General features: G+C 37.7%; 1 protein-coding gene across 6 annotated transcripts in view; it reads left to right on the top strand.

Annotated features, from left to right (window-relative positions):
- The first annotated feature begins 10,624 nt into the window (after positions 1-10,624).
- LOC108141793 overlaps positions 10,625-26,293 on the top strand; it is a 43,821-nt gene continuing 28,152 nt past the window's right edge. For 3 of the 6 annotated variants that reach the window (XM_017265337.2, XM_017265341.2, XM_041710662.1), the window contains exons 1-3: positions 10,625-10,862; positions 11,883-12,478; positions 21,445-21,726. In XM_017265337.2, the coding sequence (XP_017120826.1) occupies positions 12,020-12,478; positions 21,445-21,726 (741 nt within the window). In that variant the 5' untranslated portion in view covers positions 10,625-10,862; positions 11,883-12,019. The remainder of the gene's footprint in view (positions 10,863-11,882; positions 12,479-21,444; positions 21,727-26,293) is intronic. The other 3 variants (XM_017265340.2, XM_017265342.2, XM_017265343.2) reach the window with 2 other exon arrangements.

The raw sequence follows: 26,293 nt of genomic DNA on the forward strand, positions 1-26,293 counted from the left end.
AATCTAATGAAATTAGTTTGGCCATATTAATTGCAGGCATTTATGCGATTGGGTTCAAAGACCGGAGAAACACTGACAATGAGAATCAAAGTTGCAAATTCTCCGATAAAATGCGTTTAAATTTGGCCAAGAGCCCAGATTGCTGCTTGCTGGTTGCCCGTTCGACAAATTGCTATTTACGGTACGGACAGGTCGGCAGGATCTGCCAAATGCCATCAAAATTGCTGCACAAATCTGATTAAGATTTCAGTTGGGTAAGCGATTTATGAATGCCAAACGAGAGTGCGTGACCAGTGCCATTGCAGGAATGTCTCCTTTTTGGACCGGATTATGGAGGCAGTAGCCTCCCTCTTAATGTTTCCGTGTTTGCCCAGTGTCGTTTTGGCTGCAGGCTAATTGCAGTCTGAAAGCCTTTCACATTCTGGCAAAAACAAAGCGATAGACACCGAGTTTCAGGATTGTGTCACTTGAAACTGAAAGAAGAAAAGCTAGCAGCGATGGCAATGCAGGTGGACACATTTTTGGGTTGATTACACATTTTAATCGGATTTTTAGTGTGTTTTGTGTTTTTCAATTTTATTGTTACTAAACATTTTAATCGGATTATAAGTGTATTTCGAGCCGGATCGGACGACTATAGCATATAGCTCCCATAGGAACAATCGGAAAAAATCAATTAAAACTGTGGTTTTTTTAATTTATTTTTTCAGCTCTTCAAAATGTAGGAATGGTTAAGTATTTTAGATTTACGGTTTAAATTGCGTTAAAATCGGACGTCTATATCATAAAGCTTACGTTTTTTTATGAATCGTAGGCTTATTATAGCCTTAAAATTCATAGAAATTTAGTGTAAGCATATGCTTAATTTGATTTGAGAATCCATTTTCAGTTCACTTTATTTTTCTTTTTAGCCACTTAACAGCGTTGTTAACTTAATCAATCAATGCAAGCCAATTCTCTGGATTAACCAAGTTCTTTTTCCAATATTGCCCCGTGGAGTTTTTCTTTGTCAAAGAATCTGTTTTTACTTCCGTTTTGTCCGTTTTATTGTATTTTCTTTCTATTACTTTGAGTTTTTCGAATTGGATTATCCTGCGGTCACTTTCTGCACTTTTTACTTTTTTCAATTTTTCAAACAAGCCATTTATTTGTTATGCATTTCGTTTTATTGTTTGTTGTCTAACAATATATTGGTTTTTTTTTTTTTTTGCCTCTGACGCTTGTCTGACGGTTCTGACACTTTGTAGTGGCCTGTCGCTTTACATTTTGCCTCGGTATTTTTACTTTCACGCTCCTTTTGAGTCTACTCCATTAGGGCCTGTTTGGTCTCCGGGGAAGATTATCACCGTCACGGCCAATGTGCCTGGTGCCGTTTGCTGCCTCTTTGCCTTTTCAGCATTTCAATTCTAATTTAAATATTATATTGGCAGGGAAGAGAGGAGAAAAAATGTCGACACATTTTCTTTAAAAACACTTCACGTTGGGGCTTCAACTTAAAGAACTTTATTAGCTCCCAGTTAATACCCATTCTTATCTGACATGTCATAAATATTTTTAACAACTATGCCATGCTGACATTTGCCAGCTCGTTTTGTCACGCCACATTCAGCCAATTAGCTAATTTAACCTTGACTTTGCCAAGCCCAACTACAGTTCCCTCAGAATTAACATTTCCCCATTCTTATTTGCATGCCTGATTGCAATAGTTGGGCGAAACTTTTCGCCAAATTATGATGCTGTCAACTTCTGGTGGCTGTGGCCTTTGTTTCGATTTTAGCTCTTCGGCTTTGGCTTTTTGTTTACATTTTATTTGTCTGGCTGTCAGAGTCGCTGTCACATGTCAAATGTAAAGTTCACTTTCGCAGCTGCTGCTGCTGGCGAACTATTTTGCATTCCGATTACTTTGCACTCTCTGTGGAAATTTCACTGCAGCAGTTGCCAAACACTTGACGTGACTGCTTATGATAATTCAGTTACCAGCAGACACTGTATGTCTATATATAAACACGGCGATGACTTGATTTACAATGGCCAAAAGAAAAATACTGCATTTTGTTTTTGTTGATTCTGTGCGGAGGCAACTGACCTGAGGTCGACAACTGTTTCGTAGACTAAAATGTTGTTTTTTTTCTTAAACAAATACCAGTTGTGCAGAGTTTATGACAACTCAAGTGCGATATTAAATTCCAAATTTAAAATAAAATGCGCATCATGCCAAATTACACACTAAGAATAGCATTCAAGTTGTTAAATTTTTATTCAGCTAAGAAATAAAGATGTGATAATCTACACTAAGCCTGCATTATCATCTAAATCTTAGATGACAATAATTTAACTGCAAATATGCTGCAGAAGTACTCATAAACATCATAATGCTCTAAATGAACTATAACTCTAGATTCAACTATCATAAAAATATCACTCATACGCACCGTGGGTAATGTAAAGCCTAGACGAGGCGAAAACACTAAACGAGCCTCGCCAAATGGCGCATAAAACGAGAATGAGCCGGGCATAAAAAACCGGCGAGAAAACAATGTAAAAAGGTGGAAACACTCGGTGGAAACACTCCCTTATAAACTAAAATCACAAAAAATGTTGCCATAAAAATGATTTAATATGCTTTTTATATGAGAAAAGTTTTGCAATTTTTGCACATTTAATGTCAGACACTTACTTGACATTTGACGCTGCAACGGACTTGTTAAAGTTTGCGTAAACTTTAAGACTGTGAGCATTCTTAGTTAATTATGCCCGTCAACCTGAGCGACTAAAACTTTGGGTCTGAAGTTTTTTGCCTTTCGTCCCCTTAGCATTAACACACTTCCTTTCGTTTTGGTTCGCTGCAAAGTTGCGTAAATTAATTCTAATTGAATTTACAACTTCCATTTGAGTTTGCCCAAATGTGATTACAATAAGGGTTCGGCTATGGATATGTTTGCCCAACCGACTTGGGAATTATTCATGTCACTTGCCAACTTGACACGCCCCCATCCTAAGGAGGAGGTGCCTGGAGGATATTCAGGAAGCTACTTGGATAATCAGCGGCTTTGTTGCGACACTGAAAAGTTTCCCCTTGCTTTTCTTGGATTTTATTGAATTTAGAGCAAAATGCGAGGGGAAATGTGTCGCTTGTTTATTAGAGACTGGCTCTGGAGGATGGCATGGTGGGCAAGACGATGGGGAGTGCATTGAAATTCCATTGCTGCCACTGAGATGTCCTTTATCTAAACTGAAATGGACAGGATAAGACAATAATGTGACATACATAAACAATGCCAGAGAGGCAACGATAAACCGGAAATAAAAAAGAAAGTTTTCAGTTGTCAATCGCCAAATAAAATAAAACAAATAAATTGAAAGCAATGAAAAATGGGGGAGGGGAGAAATCAACTGGAATGTCTGACTAAAAGTTCCTTACTGACGAAAAATAATAAAATTGAATGCTTAAAAAGCTTCACTTTTATAGAATTTCTAATAAGGGTTTTCTGCTACATAAGACTTCTCCCCTTCTTTTATCTAATGGTTAACAATTTTCAATTAAATTTCACTACCCATTTAATTTTACTTTCCTGATTAATTACAGTTTCAAAGTTATTCCAGCCAAGTTTTTCTAGTTTTTGTTTGGACCATTCCTGACTAGCTCCAAAACCTTTGCCAAGTTCATTTTCATGCTCATTAAATACGTCTTCTCTGGCAAACAGAGAAACTCATCAAATAAATCAAATTTTCCTTGTTAACCCTTCATTGAGATTCTTTTCATTTTCTGTTCGTCCAAGCAAGAGAAAAACTTTTTTTCCTTCTGTGTCCTAAAGGGTTTAACAGGCAAGTCAGAAGGGAAAAAGTTGCGCCAAAAATGGCGTTAAAATGTGTAATCAGAGAAGCGACACGAAAAGGGGATCAGCTTGGAGTTTGGAAAGGTCAGAAGTGAGTGGATTGGGGAAAGGCATGTCAGCAACTGTCGATGACGGCGACTGACTGTTAATGAAAATTGTTTTGGCTGCGTGGAAAAAATACGCGAGAATCGTTGAATTTTCCTTCGAATGGGAGGCGGGAGGTGGGAGGTGGGAGGAAAACGGGGTGCTGCTGTTATAAATGATTGGTGAAAGTCACACGCCCGCAGCCTTGCCAAACTAATTAACGCCAAATGGGGTAGAGGCCCTTGAATGATGGCTCGAGGCTTGCTTATGAGAAGGGGATGAAAAAAAGGCAGAAACGGATTTTCTTAAGATGAAAGAAAACGTTACCCCATTCTAAAATACTCTTTTTAATGCCAAAATAATTTTTTTTAATTTGCTGTACTACTTATGGAAAGCGGTTGTATTTATTTAAAAATACAATTTAAAAAAATTTTATAATTTTTGTTTATTTTCTGCTAGAATTTTATTTTATTTTAATTAAAATGCCTGTTTCAGGTTGTGCTATAAGAAATTTAAATAAAATGTATTTTCTGAATTATTTTATTGTATGTCTACATTTACTAATAGTACACCCAGAAAAAAACCGGATAGTAAAATTAAACATTAAAATTTTTGAACGTAACATTTTTTTTTAAATATAAACTTACTTTAAGTCAACTAAAAACTTAATAAAGTTTTTTTTTATTTTATCGGAATGTTATAGACTTTTATATTTTTTTTATATAAAACTAAATTTTTGCATACCTAAAAATAAAAATGAAATTGAACCCCTCGGGGCTAAATCAGAACCAAAATTATTTATTTCAAAGTGAAAATATTTGGATTTACCATGATTATACTCTGGGTGTAAGTAATATAATCTTAAAAACTCTACTTAATGTTCCATTTCGGATTATTAAAGAAAGTGTATTCAATGTTCAACTACTATTTTCACCCCAAACCATCTGTTTACTTCTTTTGATTTGCCTCGTTAAATCCCAATGCAGTCAAGTCTAGAATCGTAGACTTTTTCAAAGGCTTCTCTCTGGTTCCTTAAGTTTTTCGCTTTTCCCACCAAAAATACTTCACATCAAACAACAATGACTGACGTTTAGCAGTGTTCCATTCGCTTTTCCTCAGAGCACTCCTCAGAGTAAGCCTTTTCAATTACTCACTAATATTTACCTTGCTCGTTGTGGGCGAATAGAAATTTATTCCATTTGACATTTGCTAGCTGAGCAGTCTAGACAAGCGGCACTTAGGCACGCGCCTTCGCCCCTGCCACGCCCACTAAAAAATTGTTGCAACTATAGCGCTCAAAAGTTTTCTCATCTTAGCTGATATCTCTCAGCGGAATATTTGCGGAGATGCCTAAAAGTGCATCTATGTGACTGTTTGTCATCGAATATTTATGGGCACTTAAAAGTATGCAATGAAAATTCGAAATTTATAGTTGCTCTGCTCAAAAGTGGGAATTGAAACAGCCATGAAACACAAATTTGTAGCTTAAAAAATAAAAAATGTTCGTGACTTTTATGAGAGCGATTAATCAGTTATTTATATAGCCCCATCAATTTGTCCTGGTTCCTGTGTATCATCGAAGATCCCATCTTCATCATCGTCGCCGTCGTTTCTTTCCAGGGAACAGACGTCATGACTCAGCCTCTCCTCACACCTCAAAAAAAGTCATTGGCCAGGCGATTTTTTTTGTATTTCGTTGGCGGCTAAATAAAACCCAAATTATTATTGAAAAGATGCAGTAGACAGGCGGGCGTCAATATGAGACGGACAAAAGAAATACCGGCGAACATCGAAACCATTTTAATGAAATGAAATGAGATGGTTGGGGAATGGGAAACCTTTTTTTCCGTCCGAATTCAAGCGACTCTCGTACCGCAATCGAATTCTAATAAGATTATGAGCGTTCTCAATGAGTGGATTTTTTGGCTGGCTACCTGTGAACCAAAGAGGCCAGGTAGTCGGCCAAGGAATGTAAATCGCTATGCGAGCTAGCTGTCAAGGAAGAGTGGAAAAGGAGTTCAGCAGAAGATAAAGTCAAGGCTGACACCATATGTGAATCCAGTTTATTGGGGTTAAAATTCAGTCAACTATAAGAGAAATGTAGAGTTGATATTGAACTTGATATGATTGCTATAAAATTATAAATACTTTATAATATTTAAATCGTCAAAGAATATGTACACCAAAAAAAAAGCATTATAAACTAAACTATTGTTACATGAATTTCAAACTATAAATATAATGCCACAAATATTTATTTAGCGGTAGGCTACTTCTATTTTGCTAAATATATATCAATTTTCAATATTAAATTTTTTTTTGCTTAAAACTAAATGCTTAACAAATTTTTAAGTAAAGTAGCAGTTCCAGAGTTGATGCCCTGGTATTATATTTTGTTTTTTTTTTTCTTTATAAATGTTCCCTCATCTTAAATACTCCACTATTAAATCTGTTCTCATCACAACCCACAAAGTCAAGCCTCCAGTTGATGACCAATAAAGTTGTCAACGCCGATAAAGTTATTAACATCGCTTAGATTAATTAATTTAATTTTCGTTGACCAATTTACACAGCTAATTAAAAATACCCCGGGTCCCCTGATGGGACGGTCCCTTTCAAGTCGCTAGAAGAGAATGCGTGTTTTCGGAATGGCTTAATGGGGAATGAAAACTGAAATGGAATTGGGAATGCGACCCTGGCTATTAGTTTCTATTACAAGCGCCGCACATTGACTAATTGCCCATGGTCAGTGCCTGGCCACGAACGATCCGCGGAAACTGATTTACAAGTGTGTACAGAGAAAAATGCACAATCAGTCGCTGCAACAAAAGCCATATAAATTAATATAAATGGAATGGTACTTTATGCATACTTCGACATTTTATCAGTGATTTATGGATGGGTGTTTTGAAAACAAGCCATCAGCCCATCAACAAGATGAAATTTGCAATCAGGAAATATGCGCAAACTGCTCATAAAATATAAATCAATACTAAACTATTTATGTTAAAACTATTTATATTTATATTTATTTATATTTATTTATATTACAAATTTTGTATTTCTTATTTCTAAAAGATTATATTTTGAAATTTAAAATGTATCTTTATTGTATTTGCACAAGTTTCCTATTAAAGCCGATCTACTCCTTACCTGTTAATATTTATATTATAAAAATTGAGATTCTTTCCCTTTCATTCAATTGAATCTTAATTAGCACAATTAAGCTACTGATGGCTAAATAGAGTATTTCTGGCACTTTAGGAAGCTTCCACAATCGTCAATTGCAGCACATCGACAATCGGCAATCGTCAGTTGGCAATCAGAGCGAAGTTTGCTCTTTTGACTCGACTGACTGTTCTTTTGCCGTACTATCACTTCGGTAGTGGGGCTTATCGGGCGTCCAGTCTTTCGATTGTAGAAGTATTAAGGTCTGACAGAAAAGCGGAGTGAAGGCGTAGTGGGTGTGGAATCAGCAATCGGCATCCGACAACCAGCATGTTGAGCTGAGCCCAGCTGCTCTTCCTCGGCAGCTGATAAGAGTGAAAGGCGAGTTGAGGAAATGTCACTTTTGCATTGTTTTATGCAGTGCTGCATACAAAACATATGACAAATCTTCATATACTCATACAATTGAATAAAATATGGAAGGAAAACGGGGAAAAGAGCGCAGCACAAAGTCCGAACGCGCCTTTTCCTGCCCTGCCAAAGTTTGCGATAAAAGGGGAAAAAACTTCTCGAATGCGTTGAATGCATACTAAAGATATGGCCAAGCCGATATGCATAGAGAAGTATCAAGGAAACTTGGCAGGAGAAAGGGGGTCGGATATACAGCGAAAAAGAGACGCAAACAATGCCGAGGAAGAACAGAAGAAACTTTTGTCTCAAAAAGGCGACCAGACGAAACGGCGTCGCCGGCATTTTGATAAACCATTGAAAATGTTAGAACAAAAAAAAAAAAAAAAAACATTAAACGAAGCTTTTTCCAATACGGAACGGAAATGCGGCACAGAACCAGAAAAGTAAAAACCCAAGACCGAACGCCGCCTTCTATGGCGGTGGTGTAGAAGCTATAGAAAGCCATAGAAACATTTGAATGATTATGAAAAGACACCACAAATGGCACACTTAGGGGTCTATTAAATTTGTATATGTATTCCGATTAGATAAGCAATATTTTGCAAGCATTTATTTGTATTTATAAATCATTGCTTGTGATCCAAGTAGTGATTAATTCACGGTAGAAACATTTTTTAACAAAATAAGCTTATAAAGATAAGCTAACAATGTTTAGCAGATACAATGAGTTACTTAAATGTTAGACAATTTATTTTAATATCAAGATTAAGAATTACATGTTTCCAATTGCATGTTTACTTTTTTGAAAAGCTAAAGATATACCTATTTTACTATCCCTTAATTGCCCCCCTTATATACCACTGTTATTTCAATCATATAATGATAAGATAGGGGCTGACACAATAGTCTCTCAATCATAATTTTGATATTTGGTCTCTGCTGAATGGATTTCCAAATGTGTGCCTTAGAAGAACTTGTGTCTCTCGTTCCTCGATCACGTTTCTAAAACCCCCAATCATGATCCGATAATCACAACAAATTACACAAAAACTCTGGCCAGACAGGGGAACATTGAGAACACAGCCAATAAAGCTATCAAACCACTTGTGACGGTCGCCCGACACAATATCGAAAAATAAAATCCATTTCGAATGTGCCCGAACAACACGTCAAATTCTTAGAATCCCCAAAAAACACCAAACATAAAAACATAAGAAGCATTGCGCCAGACGCGACAAATTTTCATCGCATTTATATCCGAAATTAAAAAATTATGCCTGGCGCCAGACCAAAGAGCCCATCCCAAAAACAGATTTAGAGACTCATGAATGGCGTGTCAATTTGGTAATTGGAAACTAAAACCGAAGAGTAGCCAAATCTTGTAGATCGTCCAGAGATGGCACGTTCCGTCTTTGAGTTTGGCGCAAAATAAAGACAGATAGCGATTGGCGGTGATTTGCATAATTGCGTGATTCGCATACCGAAAAATGTACATGTGTGGCAGTGTGTGAAATTCACTGTGAATCATCTTTATAAAGGCAAGATGGAATCCAAGACAACTCTAAGAGTCGATGAGTCCACATCTAGACTCGTCTTATGGTAATTTTGTCTTCAATGATACAATGAGTCAAGTGCTGTTCGCTTTCGCTTCCATTGTGAAGTGTTCGATTATTTCATTCGGAAAAAAAGAATTAACGCAATTCAAACGATTCTCGAAACCGATTTTGGGACATTGAACTGGGCCAGCTTGCAACAATTTGTGGTTCATATGGAGAGAGACCATAAACCTCTTAAATCCCCAAGTACAAAGGGAAGGGAACAACCTGTTTTCAAACCACCAACGCAAGAGTATTCGAAGGGAGGAGAGACAAAAATCTGTTTATTCCACAATAAAAACTTTACTAAATATAAAAAAAATAAATATTGTGCTATGTTAAAAAAGAATATTTACCAATCTGATTACCATAAAGCTGTATAAAGAGTTCAGCTTTTATCTCCCATATTCGCATTCATCACATCAATAATATTTTATTCTTGTTATGTGAAGGAATTTCTCGACTGTGTGTTTGAGTTGGACATCCGTGAGGTTGCAAGTCTGTTTGTTATGGGAATTTTAATTTCCTAAAGTGAGAAGTATGTTGAATCTTCCTACAGGAAACCTTTAAGTATTTTATTTCCAAAAGCTCAAAATGTACATATATTAATTTTATTTTTTTATTATTTTTGAATGGAAGCCGATTCCGAATTCGAATCTCTTTTAAATACATATTACGTATGAAAGTTTCCAGGAAGTAAAAGATTTTCTCATTCTTTTTGGGTAATGCCCCCTGCTGACTAAACAACCAAATCAAAATACTGGGAAATTATCATCGCAACTCGAGCGTCGCACATTGGGATAAGATTTGTACAGAACGAGACCAAATGAAATATACATACATCAACAAAAAAAATGTATTTCCATAAGAACATATATTTCTTGTGTTGGCCTTTAATGCTCAAGTTTTTGAGTTTATAAAAATCAAAAATAACAAACTATAATAGAAAATAAAGATAATTGGTCAAGAGGTATTGATTTTGTATAATAAAGTAAACAAAAAATGTATTTAAAAACCAAAGCACGCCAATTAAGAAGTAATTATTTATTTATAATTTAATTAACTCTGACTTAAGAAAGAGATTAGATAAACATAAACAATTTTCTTGGTTATGAAAAAACTTTAAATCTGCAGGTGCCAAACATCTTAGCATTTCGACTACAGGCCTTTCCTTACCTTACATTTTAAAAACAATAGAAAATTTTCGTACGATTGATTAACAATTCCATCAATGACCTTTAAAAATAAAGTCGTCTAAAATTAACTGGAAACATAAAAACTTTAACTTGGGAAAAATGGGCCCTTAAATCATTTTCCAATCGCCTTTGGATAATTTTTTTCTTAATTTTAGACCAATTTCGAGAAATATTTATGTCCAAAAATTCCCAAATCAAAAAAACATTATTTTCTTGCTCTGGCCGACCCACGGTGCAGACCACTGTGCGCCTCTCGAACATGTTCGAAGCAACACCCGCATGCCGATGCAGAAGGTTTGACGGCAAACCAGTTTTCGGTTGCGCCAGTCATCGACGGGCAGCTCGCGTTTTTGTTTCGTTATTTTGAATTTAACGCGCTCGAGAAGCGGACGAACGCTTCGCTTCGCTTCGGTCGCTCGTTTGCTTTGCGCGACCAACTCAGTTTGAAAATAAAATTTTGGCCAACCACAAAATTGGTTTTTTCAATTGCCAAAACCCTAAACCACATCGAGATACCGCAAAGAAATGCGACGCGACGCGCTGCCAACTAATTCAATCTAAAACGTAAAGAAGTATGTGCAACAAAACCAAGAAACCAATTACCATCGAAACCGAATTCAAGAATTAATATGTCAGCGGAAATATCAAAACAAACGTGTTTGGCATCCCATATGCGAAAGCAACGCGCCAAGAAAATATAAATAATATGCCCAACCGACGTCAGCAAACAAACTGATCGGGCCAATAAACAGCTCGAAAAGTGCCCGAGAATCGTTGCGAATGCCAAAAGATACATTTGTATCTTTCGGATTGCACTTTGCAGTTCAGTCCCCCTTCCCCTTCCCCTTTCCAAATACCCATCCACGCAGTGTTTTTATTGTGCGAAAGTAAAAACTACCTGCAACGGACTGCAAGACCTGCCCAGATCGAAAAACCCGAAAAAAGAAAACCAGTTTTGTGAAAATTATTGACTGCGCTCTTGTGTTGGTTTTAGTTTAGTTTGTATTTCTTTTTCTATTTCTTGGCTGCTGCACTCCTCTGTGGATTGCTGAAAGGAAAATGGCAACAATAACAAGCCGAAATTGGCGGCTGCCACTGCACAGATAGAGGAGTCATAAATTAAGTGAGCGGAATGGATAGCCGTGATAAGAAATGCAATTGAGGTAGACATAAATTACCCAAGGTGTCAAGGGTTCTAGCTTCAAAAGTGTGGTGTAAACAAGGGTTTGGTGGCGCATAAAAAGTTTATGTAGTTCAATTAATTGCTGTTAAACTAGCAATCACAGTTTTAAAAAGATTTAATCGATTTAATACATTTAAAATAGCATTTTTGTATCAGACTTCCGATCCACATTTGTTCTTAAGAAAATCTAGATTAAATAGTAAATAAAATTGAATCATCAGAGCAAACAATGAAATATATCTGAGAAACTGACGAACTAAACCAACACAAAGTTTGCTAAACACAAATAGAAAACCACAAACCTTATTCATTTTTAAACACACAAAGACCTGAAATAAAACGCAATAAACTCTTGTTTTATTTATGAAAAGTACCTAATGGAAACCTCCCTTCGATTCTCCACCCACAGTCAACTCGAAAAGTGCAACATTCCCCCATAAATAATAAGAAAGCGTTGCAGTTAAGTTACTGCTAAATTCAACGATCCAACTATATAAAAAAAAGAAAAAAACCCTTCAACCTAGGCTTAGTAAATCAAAAAGGAAAATGCTCATGCACACCACATCCATTTCCACAACGTCGACGGCCACCATGACCAACTCATCGTCCTCGGCCACGCCCACGCCGGGCTCGACCTCCTCCAACAACAGTGCCACACTGGAGACGCTGCACCAGCAGCAGCAACAACAGCAACAGCAGCAGCAGCAGCTGCAACAACAATTGCAGCAATTGCACACAAATGTGGCCAACAATTCGCGGCCCCCTTCCCGGGCGCCCTCCATCCTGGACAGTCCGACCCTGGCGCGTGTGGAGCGGGCTCGACTGCGGCTGGAGCAGCAGGAGCGCGAGCGGGAACGGGAGCGGAGCAGCCAGCGGGAGGGGAACGGCAGCATGGGCGGAGGAGGTGGCGGCGGAGGTGGAGGTGGCAGCAGCACTGGCACCGGCAGCACCGCCACAACCATGAATCGTGAGGATAGCCTAGAGCGCAGCATTTTGGATCCCAAGGTGAGCTTCCAATACACTCTACAAAATAAAGAACACCCAACAAATTGAAAACTTTTATCGAAATCAGTACAGACTGGTTTTGAAAAGTGGAGAACGCCTTGTCTAAAATCAAGGTTAAATACTCTACAAAAACTAAAAGAACATTCATTTTGGTCAAACTTTAAGAATCACTAAAAATATAGTTAAAATGTTTTTTTTTATTTGCCATTTTTTTATTTGATATATTTTGAAAGAATTTACAAAAATTACAATACAAGTTTGCAAAAAATCAATATTATCTTTGGGACTCTAAATTTTATACAATTGAAGACTAATGTAGTCTTGGATCTTTTGTTTTAAAAATTTTATAGTGATTTTTCTTCAGTGTGCCAGGTCTACACACTTGTAGGATATAAATTACAATTAAGAGGGGCGAGGTGAGGGGATCGAGAAAAGCCTACGTGATAATGAAAGCCCAAGTAAGCGAGTTCATTATCGCTGGGACTCATCTAAAAGAGCATCTCGACAATCTGGTCGAAGTATATATTTTTATCTTTTAATTTATTGAAAATTTGTCGTCAAATAATTCTTGAATACCTTGAGAGCTTGATAAATGGCTGGGCGGGATCTTCATTCGGGCTATAGACATTTCTTAAATGTTCAGACACTAGAGGTTTCATTATACGAAATGGAATTCTTTCAAATGGCTGGAAAAAATGTCTATCTCATATATATTAATTCTTTAAATGCAACATTCCTTAAGCTTACATCATCTAAAATAATCGCTAAAATGTGATCATTCAGATTACTTTAGAACCAAATGACTTGTTCTTGCAAAGAAAATATTCTAAATGTGGTTTCTTTACTGGCTTTCAAAAGCCAAATTAAGTTTCAACTGTTATTGATATTAATAATTATTTTAACTTTTAACTATTATAGAGTTTGGTTTAAATGAATATAAAATAGAATTCTATACCTCTTAAACTTATTGATAAAGAAATATGTTTATGATTACTTAACAAATATGCAAAATATCTTCCCAGACAAATCCTTATGAGTTTATCCAAATCCGAAAGCTATCCATAATGTTTAGTTAGATTTTCGATATTTTCCATCCCCATAAAGCTCTTATTAGATTTGGTCCATAAGCAAAAGAAACGCCTCCATGATGCTGCAAATTAGTGGCTACCTTCTACTAAAACCAAATGAAGCACGTTGAATGAGGAAAAGGCAAATAGAACAGACGTTAGGTGGATGGAGTGAATAAGGCCTTAACCAAATAAGCCATACACACATTTTTTTGCCGTCCAGACCGCAGTTCTTGACAGGGCCATTTCACTAATGGCCCAGGTCCCCTCCCCTTTGGGCTATAGGTGACTGACTTGCCCGTCTGAGAATATGGATACTGCAGGCTACTTTCCGCTGTCCGAACACGACCTTCTGGCTATATGTAAATGCTTTTTATTTTGTTATTATTTTGCTAACGCTCTTATCGCTGGCGGTTTTTTATCTTGACTGCGGTGGCCTCATCATCTGGCCAAAGCCTCTTTAGGCTCTGCTCATTTTTATTTCTTTAAAGCTTACTGAGGACCCCCAGAACCCAGTGCCTCTCGAGTATCTTTGCATACATGAAAATGAACGGGGCTGGGTTGTCTGGTTAGGTAGCTTAGAACCAAGTTCCCAGGTAGCTGGCCTCAGCCCATGGCTGAAAACATAAACTGAGATAATGAATGGCGAAATGTATATGTATATCTATTAGGTAGACAATAACAATGCTAGGCTAAAAGATAGCGATGAGCTAACACGAAATGTAGATAGGATTTGGTGAACTCTTATCTTTAAAATTTAAGGGGAAGTCTTTACCTCACAATAAATGGATATGATTGAAAAGATAATAGTTTTTTGTACCACTTTGATTAGCTTGAGTAACTTCCACTTAGTCCAGCCAAAGTTGTGCTCTCAGTTCTTATGTCACATCATCAATTCTGTTTGGCCCTTAGCCAGCCAAGTGAAGACTGATTACCTGATACAGGCAGAGCTTTTGCCTTGTCAACTCGTAACAAATTGTACGTAAGAGTTTTCGGGGCCAAATTGCCTGCATAATTTCAGCCGGGCCCAGGGGAAACTGCAGCCAAAATATTTGCCCAGCTTACTTGGTTGAACTATTCCTTTTTTTTGTGCTCTGTCAATGGCTGGCGCTCCTTGGTCTCCTAAATCTTACAGGATTTCCCCGCAATAAATCGATACAAATTGCGCAAGAGGCCTGCAAAAACGATTTTAGGTCAGCGTCAGCCCTTCTTGTAGCAAAGACCCCGAGTCCTCAGATCTTTGAACTCGTTGAGCGGCAAGAAAATAACACCTCAAGTGCCCGAGTCATAATTAGTCACACTTAAGAAGGCATTGGCCCAAAGACAACGCGGCCCGTTAGTTGGCCATGCGAAATGTGAGCAAAAGTGAGGTAGACACCGCAGAGCGAAGACAAAACCCGGTAACTAGAGCCCGAGTGGAGGAAAGCCAGAAAGTGCAGAGCAGCAAAAGCGGCGGACTATGAGGTATACCTATGTTTGACCCACACACACACACAGAGTGGAGGAGAAAGACCCATGTCCATGTCCATCTTGCAGCGGCTCGTTGCACTCGACTGCAGTTGCAAAAGGGCCCAGTTGAGGGCGGATCTGGAGCAGAAAGGTGGTTACAGTGAAAAGACCTCGAGAGGAGAAATCTCTTTCATTTTTTTTTTAACCTGACATCCGACTATATTATGAGGATCCACTGCCACGTAAACAATTTCAATAAATTTTACACTCAATGTCAATTTATTTTCTGCTCTTTTGGCGCGCAATTCAATTTAACGGCACACACATTCCACACGAATATGTGAAAATGTTCTGTTGGCCACACAGTGTTTTTGCCACAAATTACAAACAACAAAAAAATGTGGCAAAGAAATAGAATGATAAATGAAAAATATATGTTTTTGTATTTTACATGCCTGAATGCGCAGAGAGGCCTTAGAAATGGTCAGTAAATGCGAGTGGTCGAGTGTTGGGGTTGAGTTAAATTGAGTTGAGTTGAGTTGAATTGGGCCTTGGGCGATGAATGAGTCAGTTTTTGGGGGCACTGTATATTTAGAGAGAAAAAATGTGTGACGAGGAAGATCTGTCGGCGAAATGAGAAAGTTAACATCAGGGGGGCTGTGTTTTTATTGGTCAAATTGTTAATTCCCCATTTCTGGAAATCAAAAATATGACTCATATATTGCATTTAAGTCGGAAATGATATAATCGATTTAACAACCACTAACTGATTCAGACATTATTTGCACTCATGCACGAAAATAATAAATATACAATTATTTTGACACTGCGGTTACCAAATCAATATTGTATATATATTTAAATAATTTTCAAGTAGTAATGATTGTAGTAAAATATTTTTGTATTTCAAACAAACAAACCATAAAACCTTTTAAAATTTATATACATTGTCCTATCGATCCTATGATGGTATGATTTTATTTTGTTACCCATTTTTTTAACTAACCTCTGGAAAAAAGAACGCTAAGCTTATCTGTCCAAACCTCACAATAAACGAGATCTAAGCCTTTCCTTCAATTAGCCAGCCATAAATTTGTCCAAATATAGAAGTAGCTCACAAACACGGTTCGAAAAAGGGGAGATTGTTGAAGAAGTACAACAATAACAGTAGGCCCAGTAACCGCCGAAAGGTAAACAAATAGAAAACACAATTTTCGTGGGGTTAGGCCAAACTGCAGCCCGGTAATTTGAGTCGTTTGGCCATTTGCTTGTTGGAATTGCCTTCGTGCACGCAATGTTCGTTGAATAAATCGTTGAATAAATCGAGAGACAAGTGAGCGACGCACACACACACACACACACACATATTTTACTCTTATCGGCGAGGAAAATAGAGCAAACCCCACCGAAAAACCCCTTGGATAAACTAAAAGTAAACTAAACAACAGCAGCATTTTTCGGGGGAGTCGAAAAGCACAGAAAAAAAGAGCTGCTGAGGAAAGACAAAAGCGTTGCAAAGGCGACACGCAAGAAATGCGTAAAAATAAAAATGAGCCGAAAAAAACAAATAATACAGAGAAAATCATTTCATTCAACCCCACCCATTCCCATTCCCACCCCACCCCCTTCGCCAGCCCCACTGACAACCCCTCGATGTTTTCATTCATAAAGGCGAATAAGAGAGGAAAACTTTAGCGGAAAATATGCTCCACAATAAAATATACAAATAAATGGCCGGGCTTAATGCAAATAAAAGGGGGATGGGCTGTTTTTGGGAGGCTGTGTTGCTTTGATAGGCTCTTTGGAATGGTTAAGAGGGGGGTGGTAGGGGATGAAAGTGGGTGGTTTTGGGTGGTGGGGCAGCTGCTGTCAGCTACGCGAGGGAATTTTCCAGCCAAGGCAGCAAAACCAAATGGCACACAGAAGTGCAATTTTCGTCGGCGAATTGGGGTAAAAGGGGAGCAAATCACAAATGCAAAAAGGAAATGCCAATGGAAAAATATTTTTCCTGCTGCGGATTGGCGGAGCATGGGGAACCCCCACTGTCTTAAAGCCAATTTTTTGCGTTGAATTTTTCGATCTGAACAATTGCATTTAATATTTTGTGGCTTCTGTTTTTTTATCGGGTCTGTCGGAACGTTTTGAAGTTGCGTTCTTGTTTTTATATATATTTTTTTACATATCTCAATTTGGTTTCCCTCTCCGGGCGTGTAAAGTGATATATCACAATTAAGCAGTTCCACAGTGACCCACTAAATTCAACAGCAGCAACAGAAAGCACACTGAGAAAAAATTAAATATAGTACGTTTTATTAAATACTCTTTACAAACTGTGTTGTTAGTACCAAAATATGCAATGTAGGGAATACATTTGGTTTACATTTTGGGTTGTGCATTAATTAAAACTTATTTAGTTCGGTATGAATTTTGTTTCCCAATACACAACAGCTGCAATATTTCTCTCCATTTTCTTAATGCATTTTGATAGATTGCATTAAGTGCGTGGAGATGGCATAATGTAGAGCAACTTTTAAATTGATGGCGTTTGGAGACCAAAAGGGGTATTGTGGGTGGGTAAACGAAAAGTAAGTGTGAAAGGGCTGACCTCGACCGATGATCAAAAAACTTTGTTAAGCAGCAAATGGTTCAATTTGTTCCAGGCAAACATTTTAACATTTTATATTACATACGGCAATGGCATTAAGAAACACATGGTAGACTTTTATTCCGTCTGTATAGCCGGCAGATCCTTTTTCTATAATTTTGAAGTAAACGGTTAAAAGAAAACTGTTTACACAGTATATGAGAAATATGTTGGATAAAAATGGAAGACTTTTAAAGAAGAATAAATTTCTTTCCAAACATTTTAAAAAAGATTTTGGGGAAGATATACTTAAAAATAGTTTGTTTTATTTTTAAAACCAAACAAGGAACGTTAATAATGGTTTTTAAAATACCAAACAATTTAAGGATTTTATTATTTTAATTTTATTTCATTCATTAGGAAAACAAAATTGTTTAAATTTATTTTTAGACATAATTCGAAAAGATTTGACACACTTCTGCAGACGGTTATGGCTTAGTTTAATAGCCTTAACAATTTGTAGAGCCCATTAATTTCCTTGCTTTTTATCCATTACGATGAGTTAGAACTGCATTTTGAGCGGAATTTCCCAGATCATCACCCTCGGTCTGACAGTAAGTTCCATGGTTGAAAGCTTCTGGAAAAGCGGGATCTCAGCTTCCTGATTTTTCGCGACGACAGCAATTGGGCTGGGGGGAGAAATGTTTCTTAGGAAATCTGTCGAGACAATGGCAACGGCAAACGATTTGCATATTACATCAACATGTTGCATGCCGCCACAGTCAAGATTGCAGTTTGTTGCAACGAAATGTTGCATATGCAATTGAGTTAAGCGCCCTGCGCTCCCCCTTTGCCACGCCCCCCTTTGAGTTAAACGAGGCGTGGCAACGAGATGAATCCAAAGAAGACGATGATGATGATGATGATGACGATGATGATGATGTGGAAGACACAGCCGCATTGCAATGAGTTTTTGCTTTTGTTTTCGCCAGCATTTTTTCTGTGGCAAGTCGAATGCGTGAGTCGGGCGAGCATTTGTTTCCCAAGTTTCTGTAACTTTGTGGGGGGCTCTATACATGCACTTGCCTCACTTAAAGCCTGTCTTCGCATTAAATATTCACAAAACAGCGCAACGAGCAATGCTCAATATCTGCTTAGGCCTTCGGGCGACACGCCCCCTTTTGCCCTGTCGGAACAAAAAATTATTCATTGCTCTTTGTGTATAATTTCTTTATAATTGCCATTTCCCGTTTTAATGAATTGTTTATACTATAAAGAGGAATATACAACGAGGACTGCAATAAAGACAGGGGTCATGGCAACAGCAACAATGCAACCACACTCATGTGCCCCCAAAAGGGGCAACCTAAAACAGAGACCCAAACCCACTCCCAGATACGGACACACGCAGGTGCACTGAACAAAAATTTCATTTCTTAAAAATTCAAATTTGGTTCGAGAAATATTTTATCTGATTTTTTACAATTAATTAATAATTACACATAACAGTTTAACATCTTTGCATTAAAAGCTAACTTACCAATGAAGAAAATATAATAAATCCTTTCGGAATTTAAATTTAGACATATAAAATATAATACAATATAATAAACAATACAAGACAAGCATTTGATTAATGAAAAGTGTCTTCCCCGTTGAAAAAAATGTATTTAAAAAAAAAATTGTTATATATAATGCTGCTTAAATTATATTAAAACAAGTTTCTTTAACATAGCACATTTCTGTGGATCAACATTTTGAAAATAAACCTTTGATACAAAATTAAAAAAATAAAAAAAATTCGGATGTGATCATCAGTGCTGTAAAGCAAGAGTTTCTTAATTAAATAGCTAAAATATCTGTTTACCTTTTTTCATTTTAAGAAATTCATATACAACTTGTATTGTGAACTCAGTTGAATATTCATTCGGTTATATTGGCCTTTTTAAATACATTATTTTTTTCGGTGTATTGACAAATACAAGCTGAGGGGCAACCCATGGGCTGACCATTTTCATTGCTTCCGTTCTCCACTTGTTATGGTTGCTGTTGCACTTTACTCATTTTTTGGGGGTAGGTTGCAGCAACTGTTTGCATGACAAACGGAAATTGTTTTCATTTGATTAGTGCGAGTTGCGTGGAAGGTGTGTGTTGTGTGGGAGTGTGTGTGCCACATAGGGGGGTTTTTCGTTGAATCAAGGGGATGTTGGATACCCGTGAAACGACCCCCTAACCATAACCGCATTTTGCTACAAGGGCACGAACTCTTAATGCATTTGCCGACCGCTTTGGGGCTGCCAGCGTAAATTCCGTTGATCAAGATAATGACCGTGATGATGACGATGACGATGATGTGAATGTGGATGTGGATGTGGATGTGGTTGAAGGTGTGTTGTCCAGCCTAGACTTTGTTTTTTACGAGCTTTTAATGGCATAATAGGACCAAGGAGTGCTGCACTCACACATCATTAAGGCGAGTCGTGTGGGGCGGTATTTTATGGCTGTTTGTGGATAACAGTCATTCATCATGGTACTTAAACCCTAGTTACCTACATTTCATTTTTAAAGCAAAATAAAATTTAAGAAAAAAATCTATATCTCATAGCAAAACTGCAACAAGAAACTGTATGCTATCCCAAAAGCATAATTTAAAGTTTTATTACTCTCCATCCCACTGAGAGTGACTCATTTAAATGGATCGATTGCTTCAACCCTATTTATAGTTCACCTACCTCAACAACTGTGCTCATAAATTTTCTTAGGAATTTTATTTCTTGCTCCGGCTCTCTTGGAGCAAATTAGTCAACTCTATCAGAGAAGATAGCTTTATTTTTGTCGTCGGCTTATCAATCGATGGCGTTTAGTTTAACGTGCCTCGACTCTTATCGGTGATTTTCTAAATTCTTTAAAACACAGCGCCGGCGGCAATGAGACGCCAACCAATGGCCAGAAGTTGACATCATACCCCGGTATGTGTACTTACACCCGCTGGAAAATGAAAATGAAACACAACCAAGGCAAACAGAATTAAAATTGGTAGCGCGTTTGGCTTCGTATGACATCATAGTTGGGTGATTGTTTAAGGGAGGCAATATTTGTGGAGTGGAAGGAGGGTGCTGAGTGCTAAGTGGGTGTCAAGTGCGTGTGGCTTTTACATAACTTAGTCTCTATGTGAGGAACTTTTACCTATGTCATTTAATCTAAGTATGAAATCATTTTTTTTTGCTTTCTATATGAATAATTGAGAGCAAAAAAAACAAAAATAATAGTTAAATATTTATTAAGAGGATTTCTTTAGCCTTGTCTTTTGTGAATAAGTATATATCTTGACAAATCCACACAAATAATATACAATTTCTCTATTGAAAATCAGACCGATTTTTTAATTTGAGAAATTGAAAACCAGTTTAAGTCCCGTTTTACCAATTGCTTACTTAAGCTCTATATTGAAAAACATATCGTTTATATAATTTTATAAATTCCAAAACAATTTAAGTCTCGTTTTACCGAATACAACTTTTATTGCTTACATAAACCATAACAAAAACTATTTATTTTAGTTTTTCTCTATTCGAAAATTGGCAGCAATTAAATTGACAATAAAATTCCCATTTATTTCTGTTTTTTCGTTCCCACACACAAAACTCGAAACAAAAACCAAACCACCAATCTCTCTTACATAACCGCAAACAAAAAATATACAAAAAAAAAAAAACAATATTTACTCAATCCTACCCCTCGTTTCTACCTTTCCCCCCACCCCACTTTACAAAAACAACAACACAACAACAAATGATACTCCCCCCGAAAAAATGAAAACCCCCGTTGAACAACGATCATATCGGGAAAACGCAAAAACAATTTAGAAAGAAACGGCGCCCTGGCATCAGATGTGGACGCACATGAAACGCCTTTCGCACGCCTCCAAAGTCAATTCCACGAGCAGTCTGACCGCCCAGAAAACCGATGTGGGCGTGGGCCATCATCCCAATATGACACCCAATGCAACAACAACAAGAACAACAACAACAACAGCAACAACAACAGGGATTTCAACCACGCCCGGGAAATGCATTCTATTCCCGGATAAGATGTCCTCGCTGAAAAGCTCTATGTATACGCAACAGGTGTACTTCAGGCCCGATATGGTACGAACTTTAGTTAATTTTAGTAGATTCCTTAACTAGAGTTTATTGGCATGGTTTTGGATTGACTTGGTTTTGGTTCTTGGCTACCTCACAACTTTAGACATTGCTCTGAAAATTCGCTTTGAGTTTGTTACTCGTTACGTTTTATGGCACTTTCTTCCACCAATTTGCTTCATCTATTTTAAGACCTAATTTACGTTAATTTCATTTTTCGCTAATGGTTATATGGATCTTTAAATTTGGTTTCGTTATACAATAGTTTAAGCGTTTCGTTTCTTTAGCAAATTATTCAACCCTGAATTCATTGGCGATTTCGTAATGCATCCAAAACACTTCAAAGCTCAGCGTTTGCAGTAAACGCAGCATTGAGCAGAACAAATATATGAATGCAATAATCATAATCATAATAATAATCTTCATAAGCCAACGACATTGCAAAATGCCAGCAAAAACGGGACAAGTGCACCACAAAATCAGTAAGCATAGCTTTATGGTGCATGCAAAGTTGAACATTAAGGGGGTTGGCCATGTATTCTACAAGGGTACTACAGTGGAGCTCAACTAAAGATAAAGATGTTAAAAAATATACTCAAATCACAAGCTAACTTATTTTCAAATTGGTAAAATAAACATCAAAGTTGATTTTTTACGCCGAAGAAGATTAATAAACTGAAGAATATATTTAAATTTAATTTAATAAGAAAGGATGTTTTATAAACTGAAAATTTGTTTTACTGTGCAATTCCTGCAACATTTTATCACTTAAACCTCAGCTATCTTTGTTTTTTATAAGCAGATAAAGCAAAAATGTCGGTCTTAGACAAAGAAACAAGCTTCGGTATATATTTTAGATTTTTAGAATTTAATGGTTAGAAAAACTTTGAAAAACTATCTGCTAATAAAAATGCCATATAGTTTTTACTGTGCACGACATGACTGCTATCTCATACTCCATCATACACATAGCACATAAAAAGCTCCACAAATTTGCAACCCCTCAGTGGAAACCACCGCTCTTTATACGCACAGTACTATACTTATTTTACTACACAATATAAAAGTATTTTCATGCTGTGCCAGCACAAGACCACAACAAATTTAGTTTGACATTTTGCATGGCATTTTGTGCAACTTTAGGAAATGGCTTACAGAGAATATTTACAAGCCTTTACAGCGGCCAGCTATTTAATGTCAGCTACGTGCCGCTGTCATAAGCTTCAAGACAAATCAGCTCAGGGTCAGAAGTATCTTTAGTGGTGCCGGTGCCGATGGAAATGTAAACAACGCTTGCTCTAAACGAGAAACGAGATGCCAAGAATCTGGCTAAGGAGGGGCAGCTGAAAGGCGTGAAGGTGTAGGCAAAGGTCGGCATATGCAAATTGCATTTTTGGGATCTCTCAGCGATTCTAGTCGTTTGTGGTTCATTGTTAAGCAGCTGACATTTAGGTGGATGGACACAAGGGGGCGGTAAACAAAGGAAAACCGACTAAAGTTAAAACCAAGCCGGCCGCTATATTTTCGAAATAAAAAAAAAAAAAAAAAAACCTGTAAAACTCTGTTGTTTTGTTTTCAATATCAAGACACATTGGAAGCTTCATTAACATAATTGATGCGCCATTGGACGGCTCTGCGGCAGCGACTCTTCGAGCCATTATATCGTCTTCATGGCTTGGAGCAGAGCGAATCGTTGGACAGGTTTTCCGGCGCATGCGCACCGCCGAACCGGTTTCCGATGGCCAGTTACAACCCAACCATCCACCGATCCACCGATTTACCATCTACAAAATCCCCAGCCTGAAACTCTCATCTCCAATTCTGTACGCGCGATCCACACTGTAATTTTCAATTTCATTTCGAGATCTCTGCTTGTCGTTTGCTTTTTTGGCCGCCAGCGAAACCGACAAGAACAGCTTTGAGCCAACTTAATGGCCAGTCAAAAGCCAAGAACTGTGGAAAAACACACACATCACAACAAGTGATGGAAAACGTTCGAGTTTATCGAGTGGTTAGAGAGCTGCTGATTATCTAAGTAGAGTGAATAGGAGGAAACTATGATTGATAAGTGAATGTAGGCAATCGATAGCTCAACTAGGCGGTCCAAGTGGGTCATTTAAATGGGTGTGATGTCAGAGAGAAAAACTCCAGACTTCCAAAGTGATGAAATAATAAAGGCAACTTTCTGTGGCTACAAAAATAAAAATAGACTTTCCTCATCACAGATCCTCGATTTAGAATCCAGACACGCAACTGTTGTAATTATAATTTTGCCAACGGCCGCCAGACTTTTATTTATACTCGCCAATAAAAAAAAGCAAAGAAAAAACCCAACTCCACATGGCTATTAATTATGGCATCTGCTGTTTGATATGCGGGCAGCTGCTGAAAGTTAATGAAATTTTGCGGTTCGGCCATTTGACTTACATAAAATGGCTAAGCGATATCAATCAAATTCCCCTCTTTTTATGTTATTACATGATTCGTTTTATAGAGCAGAAGAAAATCCGCAAAAGGGGGCATGAAAAGGGAAGGCAAAAAGCCTCCAAGGCAAACAGGTTTACCCCAGACTTACTTAGCCGCAGGAAGATAAATTGGCCCACAAGGGAAGGGAAAAGTAGTCGAAGAATAATATCCCCATAATGCAGTCGCGGCGGCATCAGCACAATCTATATAAAGGCAATCCATATTGGAGTGCCAAAGGAGTGCAGTAAAAAGCAAAAAGCGAGTGTCTAGGACTCAGAGCAGCGACATAAAATCAAATTCAATTTATAGCCACTTTTCTCTGTGGCATCTCGAAAATCATATTTAATATTCCATATATAGTATGTAGCCGCTGGCCGCTGGCGATTCACTTGACAGATATACCACATAAAAATCAGCACACTAAAATCCCAGCCTCGTAGAGCGGAAGTAAAATTTTTGAAACACATTGGCCAAACAAAATAAGGGAATAGGAATGGAAAGCCCAAATCCAGCATGGCAATCACAACCTGACAGCTGCCTTTGGATAGAGAACAATGGATTGGACATGGCTATTGATATTGGTACTGGACACTGGACATTGGACCCTGGAACCTGGCTATTTCCACTTGATTCCTTCTGCAATTTTTTCATTTTCCATTGTGCAATTGTCCCCGGGAATCGAAGTGAGGCCACAGACGAACTGAACTGGCTTTTGTTGCATTTCGGCAATGTTTTCCTTTTTCCCAGCGACATGTGACGTTTTTGCGCAGGACAAGAGGAGTTGATTCGGCCACAACTCAACTGATATTAATTCTGTTTACCTTGATGACTTCAGTTGGTGGAGAAAAAAAATGGTTCAGCCAGTCACATGTTTCTCGCTTGTAAATATTTAATTGAAATCGATACGGGGCGCCGCCAGAGAACAGCTGCCGTATGACGAAATTCTAGTAAACTCCGGAGCCCAACTATTTGGTCAAATTTAATTTGCGGCTCTGCTGCAATTGCACTTCAAAGCGGCACCACTCGAGCCACCCCAACTCACCCACTTTCGTTTATTGGTCTTCTCGCTAATTAGCGGCCTGACCTTAATCACTTAAGAGTTTACATAAAGCCACCAGTGCCGCCGTCTTTTCCGCAGCTGAACTGAAATATATATAGATGACGCAATTAACACAGAATTTTGTATCTTTGGAAATTGCATCGTGAGAGTTTAAATCACAAAAAAAAAAAAAGTTGCACCCAGACCCGATAAGATAAAACTCTAACGATAAGTTTTCGTTCGCATGCCAGGCCAAAGTCAGCGGCAAGTGGCATAAAAAATAGACCCAAAAGCTTATACAAATATTCGCTAAAGTAGATCTCTGAGTTTTTATTTGGCCACGCGCTTAAACACTGAACAAGCACCAAAAAAATAGTTTAACCTTTTTGGGGGTGAGCAGCCAAAAATGGAAAAATTACTCGACAAATATTTCAAGTTTGGCTATTTTTTTTTTTATTTGTTTATTGAATTTTATTTGGTCGTGGGCTGATTTTAAAGGCGACATTTAAAATGTTCGACTGTCAGTTGGTATTATTTGGAGTTATTTATGGCGATGAACAGACCTTGTGTACGATGAAAAAGATGACTTCAGAGAAGAATAACTTCAGGTAGAATGGCGGAGTATACTCCTCTTCTTTTTCTTATAGTCGGGAGTCTACCACTTCCGCCTTTCAAAATTCCTCTATTAATTAGGAAAGCCGCCGCCGGATCGAAGCCCCCATACCAATTACAAACGCCACTCTCTCATCGGGCGCGAACAATGCAACGCTTTGTTGCCACTCAGGGTCAATGTGTTGCATGTTATATGTATGTGGTCTGTGTTTACGCCATCCATATCCATCCCCATGGCAGAAATCTGAAATCGAAGCTGACAACTGCGGCGGTGAAAAGGATGAATCTTTTTTTTATTTTAATACTGAATGTTTATGATCTCTATATGGTTCCATCTCTAGCAATCATTTTTGCCGGGTAATTAAGACGCCTGTCGCGCTGAAAGAGTTCGCTAACCCTCGATAAATAGTATATAAATAATTTCGCACTCAATTAAATGTCCCTCACAGTCGAATG

The sequence above is a fragment of the Drosophila elegans genome, unplaced genomic scaffold (genome assembly GCF_018152505.1).
Source record: "Drosophila elegans isolate 14027-0461.03 unplaced genomic scaffold, ASM1815250v1 contig_814, whole genome shotgun sequence".
NCBI lineage: Eukaryota > Metazoa > Arthropoda > Insecta > Diptera > Drosophilidae > Drosophila > Drosophila elegans.